This window comes from Tursiops truncatus, chromosome 10 (genome assembly GCF_011762595.2).
Source record: "Tursiops truncatus isolate mTurTru1 chromosome 10, mTurTru1.mat.Y, whole genome shotgun sequence".
Classification (NCBI taxonomy): domain Eukaryota; kingdom Metazoa; phylum Chordata; class Mammalia; order Artiodactyla; family Delphinidae; genus Tursiops; species Tursiops truncatus.
In genome coordinates this window covers 32,364,818-32,375,970 of record NC_047043.1, presented here as the reverse complement: position 1 = coordinate 32,375,970, position 11,153 = coordinate 32,364,818, and the positions used below count along the sequence as shown (strand labels likewise).

At 39.6% G+C, this 11,153-nt stretch overlaps 1 protein-coding gene across 3 annotated transcripts; it reads right to left on the bottom strand.

Moving 5' to 3' along the window:
- Window positions 1-31: 31 nt before the first annotated feature.
- On the bottom strand, window positions 32-10,844 carry MRPS10 (mitochondrial ribosomal protein S10). 3 transcript variants are annotated; one of them, XM_033864257.2, is made up of 7 exons: window positions 10,782-10,844; window positions 8,009-8,073; window positions 7,848-7,920; window positions 5,727-5,863; window positions 4,642-4,750; window positions 3,424-3,513; window positions 32-2,957 (listed from the first exon to the last, which is right to left on the bottom strand). In XM_033864257.2, exons 1-7 carry the CDS (start codon window positions 10,827-10,829, stop codon window positions 2,877-2,879), a joined length of 603 nt encoding a protein of 200 aa, XP_033720148.1. In that variant the 5' UTR covers window positions 10,830-10,844; the 3' UTR covers window positions 32-2,876. The 3 variants fall into 3 exon arrangements, with proteins under 3 accessions (XP_033720148.1, XP_073666821.1, XP_073666820.1); XM_073810720.1 differs by having other exon boundaries at window positions 7,848-7,917; XM_073810719.1 differs by lacking the exon at window positions 10,782-10,844 and having other exon boundaries at window positions 8,009-10,756.
- Between the last annotated feature and the right edge of the window lie 309 nt (window positions 10,845-11,153).

The following is an 11,153-nucleotide window of genomic DNA, read 5'->3' as shown; positions in this document are numbered from 1 at the left end:
TCAACTGGAAAAAAAAAGCACAATCTAAAAGTCGAGAGTTATGTTTTATTTAGTGGACAAAACTGAGGACTTAAGCTCGGGACACAGCATCTCAGATAACTCTGAGAGACTGCTCCGAAGAGGCAAGGGGGAGAGGCAGGACATACAGAGGTTTTTGCAATAAGGACCAGGTATTCGGAACATCAAAAGATTACCATTAATTAAAGAAAACCAGGAGTTAAGGAATTCTGCACTTTTCTAAGTATGGGGAGATGCAAGTTTGGGCTCACTGAGTTAAGGAATTCTGCACTTTTCTAAGTATGGGGAGATGCAAGTTTGGGCTCACTGAAATCATTCCTTTGATATGACTTCAGCTATCTGGGGGCAGTATCCTGTGCTTCTTATCCTGAGTCTCCTCAGGGTGCACTGTCAGGGTGGCTGTAACGTGACGGCTTGATGGCTGCAACATCCTTTGTTTACTGATATGGCAGGCAATGTTCTTCATTCACATAGCTAGTATTTATTGAATGTCTATTATCTGCCTGGTACTGTGTGAGGTGCTTTACAAGTTACCTAATTCAATACTTCAACCTTCATAAGTTTTATTTCCTACATTTTACTAATGAGTAAACTGAAGCTCTGAGAGGGTTAAACCCCTTGCCTGTTTATAGCAGTTAGTGGGTTTGAACTCTTATCTGACTCAGGCCTGTTTTCTCTACTCGGCTACTCATGAATGTTGCAGTAAAGCTAATTTAATAGTGTAAGAAAGGAAGAAGGGTAGCTGACAAACAGAAATGTTACAAAAATACTGATTTAAAATAATTGCTTTATGTATTCACTGTGGCATATCTAAGTGGCCAAAGGACATATAATTCTCTTTGAAAGCATCAAAACTAGGCACTGAACGAGTTTAATCTGTAGAGTCTACCAATAATTTAAAACAGACCTTTACACTATTTTATTTAATATGAAAAGAAACTATACTTCAGATCAGAGAAAATAACAGTGAACTCAGGGCTTCACCTCAATAAAAAACCGTCTCACTTCCTACCTGCCTTCTGCCTTCCTGACATCAGGTCTACTTTTCTCACTACCGCCCGTCACCACCATGAACAGAAAGTTGAGACTTGGGCATTAATTCTAATTTTCAGAACATACATTTTACTCAGGAGATCCAATTAAAAAACAAACAAAAAGACCCTTCTCAGTCTATCAGAATAAAGAAATTACCTAGTTTATATCAAGTAGGCCTCAAATACGCCAAGTACTTATGTCAAGGAAATACCATTAATTTTTGTTGTGTGTGTAGTTTATCTCTGTATTTATCTTAAAACAAGATTTTAATATATAATTGGAAGTGCTAAGTAATCTGGTTTAGAGACTACTTTAGTCTGAAAACAGCTGGAAGTGGATGTACACCTTTAAAAGAGAGCCACTGGAGGCGAGTATGCAGAAGTCATCCTATTATAATAAAGTGATAGACACTGTCTGTAAAAAAAGCACAAAAAAAGGATTAGATGTGGATCTACATTTTTGAAGAATTATTTCTTTCGAAATGAAAACGAGTCACAATGGCTGCTTTGCTAGATACAGTTAATTTTATACTGCTCTTGATTTATTGACTAGTTCTTAATCCTGAGGCTTATACCTGGGATAAACAGGCTTTAGGCATTTGTGAATGACACACTAGACAACTGAGCTGCAAACAGAATGAGGTCATGGGGCACAAGGCTGTAATTCTTTTCACGTTAATGACAGTAATGTAAGTCTGATACATGAGCAGTGTGCATTCAGAACACTCATACCTGATAGCAGGTCGGGAAAAGAGAACAGGGACTCTAGTTTAAGGGTGGAAAACTGAGAAGTCATAACTACCCCAAAGATATGAAGGAAACCACAAAAGACATGGGCCGGATTCTGCTGTCAAAAGGAAACGTATCACTCCCTTGGGGTTGATACACCAACAACCTCAGCCCACTGTCATCTTGCCTCTTTCAGAGCTTTTTAACTACTATTTAATTTTATGGAAAAGTAGACATCCCCAAACAAAAAGACTGCTATTCACCAAAAGAAAGAGGTCTTGTCAGCATGGAACTTAATAAGGGAAAAGTATTTATTTGTGCCTTGCACAATTTTTGAAAGCTGTTATTGCTATTCAATTTTTGGTATTTACTATAGTGCTGGGCGCAAAGTCAACAAAAGAAAAGCTTATTGAATAAATGAATTATAGGATGAATGAAACGATACAGTAATTTCTTGAGAGCTGAAATTCCATTATAGTGACCCTTCTAGGCGGCCCTGAAAGGGTTCGGGCTACAGAAGAATTCGGCACATGCCACAAACGTGCTTGATCTGCTATAAAGTATATCAATTTTCAAGAATGTAATACTTTACATGAGGTAAAACCTGGAGGTCACCACCCCCAAACTAGCATATGTCAGCCTGCACTGAGGTAAATATCAAAAACTTTAACTGCTCAGTGTTAAATTAACCAAAGTTTCCTTCTAGGTTCCTCAAAAGAAAGAAATGCGTGTAAGGAATATTTGAAACACTTTTAGATGAATGAAATGATACAAATCACAATCAGTGCAAACTAATACTTGAACAACAGTGGAATAACAAAACATGAATCTGACCGTTCTGGTACAGAGTGGTCCAAACGGTTTGCTCACATTTGTTAAAATCCGAACTGAAACAATGACATGTATAAAAGAATAGGTAAAGTGGTTCCTGCACAATAGTCTGGTGTATCGTAAACTTCCAATCCCTGCTTTCTACTGATCAGGCCGTGCGGCCTCAGGAGAGCAGTCAGGGTGACTTGAAACTGTCTTCACTGGAGACTCCCTCCACCTGACATGCTCACTTCACATCCCAGCACAAGTGGTCACTTTGAGACTTTATGACTTGCTTTCTTCTTCCTCTGGTATCGTTTCCCAGATTGGCTTCTTGATGTGTTCTGGTAACTGTTCTAATTTTGTCTAAAGAGAGAAAAACAAAATTATAATATAATGTGGACTTAACTCTTCAGCCACAAATGGAATTTATTCATTCTGTTCCCTCAAGTCCTCTTGACTTTTTTCTTTTACCCTCTCATCTTGTTGTAGGGCTTTGAAACAGAGAAGAAAACTCAATAGTAGATAAACACTCTCACATACATAATCTATTTGCTCCTCAGTGATCTCCAGGGACCACCAATCAACGTGGAACCCGTGTCTAGACAACTGCTAAGAGGGAGGGAGGCATCAGAGGTGGCTCCAGGAGGACATGGGCTGCGGGGACAGCATTCTGTTGAGCTGCGCCCTGCATGGCAGGTGTAGTCCCCCAACTACTGTGGCAACTCTGCCTCCAGGTCCTCCCCTCCACCCAGTGGGCTGGAATCAGGCAGCAATGTATCAACACAACAATACACATCTCCCTCCAAAGAGGCAGAAATTCAAGTCATACCTTTGTAACTTCCATGGCAACTCCTTCAGGTAAGTTTCGCTGAATATATTCCAAGTAGACATCTGCTGTACTCCCAGTGAGATGTTCTAACTAAAATTTCAAACGTGAAATTGATTCATGCTATGCTGGTTAAAGCAGAAATTTCGAGGGTTTTTTTTTTTTTTTTTTCTGGTAAAAGCAGTAGAGTCTTTTCTTCATCTGTAAAATCTTACAGAATCCCAATTTAAAAGGAAAAAAGTGCAGATCCTCTGGTTGAACTGAATGAGGGGAGCACAGCCGCAATGTCCCCCTTCCTCCTAAATGCCTTAAAGCCAGGGTTCCATGGAACCCAGCTGGCAAGCACGGTATCAAAACAGTGTAAGAGTTTCACAAAACAACTCAAAACAAAAGGAAACAAAAGACTCAATTGTAAACTAGAGTTGGTATAAGATTTTGTGTGCTCCATGGAAAGGTGGACACAATTTTGGATTTTTCTTTTTCATTTAAGGGTAGGACTATGTCTTAATATTTGTAACTCTCAATGCCCAGTACAGAGCTTCTCATATAAAACATGCACAAGCACTTGTTTTAGTAACATTTACCAATCATTTACTATGAGATGAAATATTCGAAGTGCTTTAGATAAATATCTCATTTAATCCTCACACTAACTGTATGAAATTGGTACTGTTATTATTTCCAAATTAAAGATGAAGGATTTGAGGCACAGGTCACACAGCCAGTAAATGCCCGTACTTGGACCTGGCTGTCCAACTCCAAAGCCCATGCTTTCCCTTAACCACAAGACTGTGCTGACCTGGGAGGCTGCACAAATGAATGATAATTGACGAATGAAAAACCTTAATTCTGCCCATCATGGACATGGAGAATTCAGTGAGCATGTGAGAATAATTATTAGAGCTGTGTGAAAACGTAGCTAGAATTTTTGAAATATAAGCAAAATTATTCCAATGATAGCTTACTGTATAAAAATTAGTCAACATAATGTGCACTACTGAGTTAAAGTATGAACTACTCTGAAGGATGGCTTTACTTGAGTTTGATTTTCCTATCATGCTGCTTCTATAAACACAAAAAAACACTTACCTTCTCTACCACTATCCGGCATGGGCTGACTGAAAGGAAGTCTACTGGGCAAGGTTAAAGGAAAGTTATGATGTGCTAGTGTGAAATCTGGGGCATTTCAAAAAAATGCCTGAATGTCTGAAATAAACTCACCTCTAAACATCTGTAAAGTGTTCTCATTTCATACTGAACCCTGTGCTTCTTGAAAATATGCACTGATTTGAGAAGAGTAAATCGCTCTATTTTCCTTGGAGGTTCATGTCTGGAAAATTAATGGGCGAAGCAACATACTTAAGCTAAGTGATGTTAGAACCTGAGTCACTGATATCAAAGCATGATTCCACAATTTTGCAGGTCAGGCTCACGCCCAATTATAGGCGTTAACTACCATTTTACAGACTTCCATTCGTCAAGACTGTCATCTCTAACAACTGCTGTCATGAAGCTCCGGCTAAAATAAACCTGCAGACAGCAACAGGAACATTTGCCAGCCACCCAAAAACAAGCCTTGGCATGCAAGTGCACACACACATGCCTCCGGCTTTCACACCCTTGAGGTCTCACACTGACTAAACACATGAACTGAGAGGCGCAGCACCGTGGGCTGGACATGGTTGTAATGTCTGCCATGCATTACAGATACAGTGAAAAGCACAAAACCATGGTCTGTTACGGGAAATGTGTGAGTTCCTTCAGCTTTGCTAGAAGGCAAGACTGGCAAAGCTCCATATGGGCCTCGTTCAACATCAGAGAGAGCAGGTGACAAAACATAGGAGGTGGTTATACTTGACCCTGCAGTGACTTCAAGGCCATACGAAGCTCGCCTTGCTCATGCATCAAAGTATTGGGTGAACGGTGTTTCTTAAGGCAGATTTGAAACAGTGAATATAATAGCAAAGATACCAAATCCAAGAGGCCTGAAAGAATTGCTTGTTCACCTAATCCACCTCCCTGCCCCATGGAGATCCCAGACACGAGGGCTTCTTGGGCCTCCTAAGTCTATGCAGTTTCTAGAGAAAGGATTCCTTCATTTTCCTTGTTCACTCATTCTAGTATTTAAAAATTCTGGTAGACAGGAAGGGATGATCCTGCTTAGAATAATATAACAAACCTAATCTCTCCCCATCATGAGTTTTTATCCCATTTTAAGAGCTCAGACCTAGCTGGCACTGGCAGCATTTTCCTGACTGATTGTGTTATAGCAGCTAACAGGTCAGATTAAGAAAGATCATACTTACACTTTAACAGAGATACCAAGTTCTTTAGCAGCAAGCGCTGCAAAATACTCATAACTGTCCAATACAGCCTTATCATGGCCTTTTACTAAAACTGACAGGCGCTTATATAACGTGTCTGGTTCATCAGAAACGGTTATCTGCAATTTTAAAATCAAAAAGAAAAGCTTCAGTCATGGTTCCTCTAATATTTACAACTGGAAAATTTAACATATTATCCTCACCTGAACAACTTCAGAGTTTACTAATAAGTGGGGAGAAAAATGCTGAGTAACATCTTAACACAGCTTAAATATCTAGATACAACCACATTTAGACTCCACAGTGACCCTTAAGAATCACTTAAAATACAGTTTGAATCAAAAGGATTTTCAAGCAGCCTACAAAATCACCAACGGAACCTTCAAGCTTAATAGTTACTAAACCCCAAATATACAACAGGAAAGGATTCGGGGTTCTGTTAATAAAAGTAGCCTGGTCAGAAGACCTGGATTGAGAATTAAACTCTGCCACTTAAAGCTGAATAACAACGGGCAAGTAATATAATCTCACTGAACTTTAGTTTTCTCACATATAAATAGGACAATACTTGTGCTACAGCTCATGGTATTTCTGTCGGGAACAAATAAGAGAGCATGGATTTAAGTGCTTATAAGTTATAAAACATTGTTAAACAAAGGCGAGCTATTTCTATTCATATTCTTTTTATTAGGTTTGTCCATGTTTATCAACCTGCTCTAATAGAAAAATTACTCATTTCTAACTAAAATGTCATGACACTGACTGTACAAATAACTTCTACCTCTTCCACCCTAACACTTAAAGATCTTAGAAATGATGGGTTTGACGTTTCTGACTTTCTTCCAAGAGGTGAATTACCTTTACTTCATTCATCCATCAAACGAGTAATTTATATTACTAATCCAATGTTTCAGAGTTAAATTACTTTGCCCTTGAAAGGAGATCTACTTACTAACCAGGAAGCTAGATATTCACTCTCAATTACCCCAAATAGGGTTGTTGGAAGAATAGAGTCCACTGATATCCTATCTCTTAAGTTGAGGGACAAGAGAAGGGGAATATAGCCCTAAAATGTATAATCACTGGTCTCTACAGGGTTTTAAAGATAATTTTGAATCTGTTACAAATATTAAAAATCAAAAGATTCTGCACAAATATTTGAATTTCATTTAGTTTGGAAAATTCAGACAATCTGACATCACTAGGTCTAATTTCCCACATGGCAACAACTGGCTACAGTAAGTAGCAGCTAACTTGCTTATAAAGGGTACAGCCTGTCACTGTGCCCACCCTGTTACCGTTCCTTACAGGCCTGGCCTACGCAGGCATCTGAGCTGGAGACCTGGGGTTTATATATGCTATGAAGTGAAAACACTGAACCAGCAGGCCATTAGGTATAACACAATTCCACTCTGGTGCTCATGGTGTGCACAGATGATTATATACAGACAAAGGTCTAGAAGGATACGTACCAAACTGTTAAAGGGGATTATTTTTGAGGGGTGGGGCTGGAAGCATTTGGAATTTAAAAAATTACAAATTATAGTTTGTAGTTTTAGGATTTAAAAAAACTACAAATAAAAAAAAATAAAAAAAATAAAAAAAAAAACTACAAATAATACAAAAACTGGGTTGATGAAATCATGGCTTTCACTTAAAGGAAACAAGGTTACACAGCTGCTCCTGGATTTTCTCTACTTGTGATAATGCTCTCTCTCACAATAAAGCACTGTTCACTGTTCAATAAAGACGTGAAGCCTACCACCACAACCAACAAATTCCATAATATAATACCAAGTATTCAGCGTCATTAATTATGACAACGCTGTACACTATGCTGAGCTAAAAGCAAAAGACTACTCATCCCCACAGTTATTTGGGGTAAATACTTTATTCGATTAGCTCTTACCTTAATAGTCTGAAAGCAACCATGAGCACTCAGGGACATCTGTGAATACTTTCCTCAGGTGCACTGTGCACCTGCCAGTATTCCAGAACAAATTTTTTTATTCATAAAGTGTTTGGGAAACAGCCCCAAATGAAATAATGAGGAAAATTTATTGCTAATGTAGCTTCTTATGCCAAGAAATAGGGAGTGCATACCGTAGGCTTGGTCAAATCCTTGGGAACATCAACGTGTAGGTTTGAAAACTGTACCCACTTCATATTGGTGCTGCTATGTGCGGAAACAAAGAGAAACCTAAGTAAAACAGCACAAGTGCCCATTTTCTTATTCAATTTAGCACATCCAATTATATACTTACAGAAGAAGGCCACCATTTTTGGCTGTACTGCTCCTAGAACTGCATACAGAAAAATTCCTCGAACCCTTAAAAACAGGGGGATGTGTGTTAGAATTAAAATCAATTCCCAAACCATTCATAGTTTCCATTAAAACCCAAAAGATGCAGGATGCTTCAAATAACAGGCTATCTCATTATTTTAGATGAAGATATTGGGGTAACTAAATTGCCAAGTTAGATTTCATTTAAAAAAAAGAGGACAGTGGTAGAGTTGATAATCAGAAAGGACTCTCAAAATACTAGATACTATATTTTTTAAAGCTCAGGAGCAAGAACTTTTTTTTTTAAATTAATTTATTTATTTTTGGCTGCGTTGGGTCTTTGTTGCTGCACACTGGCTTTCTCTAGTTGCGGCAAGCGAGGGCTACTCTTCGCTGTGGTGGCGGGCTTCTCATTGTGGTGGCTCCTCTTGTTGCGGAGCACGGGCTCTAGGCATGCGGACTCAGTAGTTGTGGCTCGCGGGCTCTAGAGCGCAGGCTCAGTAGTTGTGGCACATGGGCTTAGTTGCTCCGCGGCATGTGGGATCTTCGCAGACCAGGGCTCAAACTCGTGTCCCCTGCACTGGCAGGCAGATTCTTAACCACTGCACCACCACGGAAGCCCAGGAACAAGAACTTTTGTAAAAAAACAATTCTCACATTAACAGCTATGAATTAAATATGCAGACATCAAGGAAGAAAACATGTGACTTCATTTTCCCATTTTTTTTTACAGATTAAATATATTTCAACATAATACTTCTTTTACTTAAATATTTTCAAGCATTAAAAAAAAGCGTCTTTATAATTTAATTTATGGAGCTGGAATAAGAATTCTAAAGTACCCTTCTTTGAAGCTTTCATACACCTTTTCCAGCATATTTATTTCTTGGCTTGGGTGAGACAACTAGTTTATAAACGTTTAATTTTATAAGTAAGTTGAAATACACATTGGAATTTACACCCATCTTATATACCACTACTGTGCCTCATACTGCAACAATACAGCGTTTCCAAATCCTTACTGTCAGCTCCCCCTGGTGGAACAAAATTTCTAGTTGTAGGAAACCTATGGTACTGTATGTAATACACATTTGCCACCCGTTTTTTTCTTAAGCTTTCCCAAGATTTAAAAGTGTAAACTGAGAAACTGGAAGCTCAACAGGATCCTGAAAAATACTTTAAAGATGAGAATAACAGTTTAGTACAAATAAAACTTAATTAGAACAACAGAGGGTCACCTATGTTTAAAAAAAAAAAAGTATTCTTAGCTAATTATCCTTCTTCTACTCTTCACCCAAGATGGAAGCAAATCAAAACTTTCACAGTCTCTCTTGGATCAAGGGAGAAAAGCAAAAAGAAGAAAGGAAATCAAGCACAATACAAGGTAGTAAGAGGTATGTGCCATTTTCCACACATAATCACAGAGGAAATTCCCTCCCCACATTTATACCCCTAAGCCCACAATCCAGTTGTGTAGAAGGCCCACAGGTCTAAGGAGTATGACACTTCCCAGGCATCTTCTCCCAGTATAAACCCCCTGCTTTTAAAAAGTTGGAGCCTAAAGTGCTATTACACCCACAAACTAACCTTAAGACGTTCTTAAGTTTTCCTTCCTTTTTTTTGCTTTCTTTTTTTTGAGGGTGTGGAGCCTGTTCTGGGTAAGTGCGTCTTAAAATAGTTCAAAATTTCAACCACTAACAGCGCCTGATTTAATAACGGTGGTTCTCAAAGTGTGGTCTAAGGACTTCTGAGGGGCTCCTGAGACACCTTCAGAAGGGGCCCGGGAGACTAAACTTATTTTCATAATAACAGTAAAGTGTAATTTGCAACTTTCCCACTCTATTCTCTCACCAGTGTACAGTGAAGTTTTCCAGAGCCTGCAGGACGTGTGATATAAAAACAGATTGCAGAAGCAGCTATGAGAGCCAAACTGTCTTCTATTAAGCCAGACATTAAAGAGATTTGCAAAAACGTAAAATATTGCTACACTTCTCTCTCAATTTGTTTGGGAAAATATGGTTGTTTCCCATAAAAACGTTAATTATGTTAACATGTAATGAGTTTATTAGTGTTATTTTTAAGTGAACAAGCACTTTTAAGATTCTCGGTTGTATTTTCTAATAAGCTAAAAATTGATAGCTAAACCCCACAAAAACCAAAGCTCTTCGGAGTCCTCAACCATTTTTAGAGTGTAAAGAAAGGGGTGCTGAGGCCAAATAACTTAAGAACCGCCGCTTAAATTTTTGCTTTTTCTCCAAAGAACCGAGCAGAGGATATCTAACCCACTCCTCTGACTTCAGCGATTCTCATCTAAATCTCAGAAACCCGGGTATCCGTAAAGTATCTCAATCTGGTTCCGTGCGAAGCGTCTAAAATCTCGTGCCACCTAATTTTCGCGAGGTCAACCTTCTTGACTTCTCTGAGCCTCAGTTTATTTCGCAAACGTGAAAGGCAGGGTCTGGAACATTCGCTATTCAATATCCTTTCCAGCCCTGACAGTCTACGATTTTTCTAGTTCCTGTCTTTGCCCTGACTCATTAACTTACGTTTTATCCTATGAGAGAATTCGAGATAAAATCAGCCCTTTTCTCGCCACCTTCCTGCAAACAACGGGCCGTGCGGAATAAATATCGCGGAAAGCTCCAGATGTTAAGAATGACAGGTGGCAGCCAGACGTAATGGTAACTGTCCTTGGGCCAGTTACCCAAGGACCGCCTAGTCCCCCCAGCGCGTCCCCCCAGCGCACCTCATACCTGCCAGAGACGCCGTCCAAGGGGCCCAAACGCCGTCCGCGCCGCCATCTTGCCGATTCCGCTTCCCCGGATCGCTTCCGGGGTCACAGAGGAGTCCGACCATAGAGTTCTGCAAAAGGAGAGAGTGTACCCTTGTGTTCCGGCACCGGAACAACCATAGAGACGCGATTCCACGCGCTCCGAGGGTGGGACTGTGAATGTAGCCGGCTTCCTTCCGGTCGCAACCTGACCTGTACGCCGTCTTGTAATAGTTTCACCTCGTATCTAGTTACCGAGTTCTGTCAGCGCTTTCCTTTTCAAATCGTGTTTGTCCTTTGCGGTTCCTGTTTTGTTGGATGCAAACACAACAAACACATGCTTGGAAAAAATATG

Bases quoted from the DNA above. Each gene is read 5' to 3' on its own strand.
- MRPS10 (XM_073810719.1), bottom strand. From the start codon at position 8,136: ATGGAAACTATGAATGGTTTGGGAATTGATTTTAATTCTAACACACAT. The intron at 7,921-8,008 runs GTAAGTATATAA...TTCCGCACATAG, and splicing joins AAAAATGGTGGCCTTCTTCT to CAGCACCAATATGAAGTGGG. The intron at 3,514-4,641 runs GTGAGTTTATTT...TTGAAATTTTAG, and splicing joins CACTTTACAGATGTTTAGAG to TTAGAACATCTCACTGGGAG.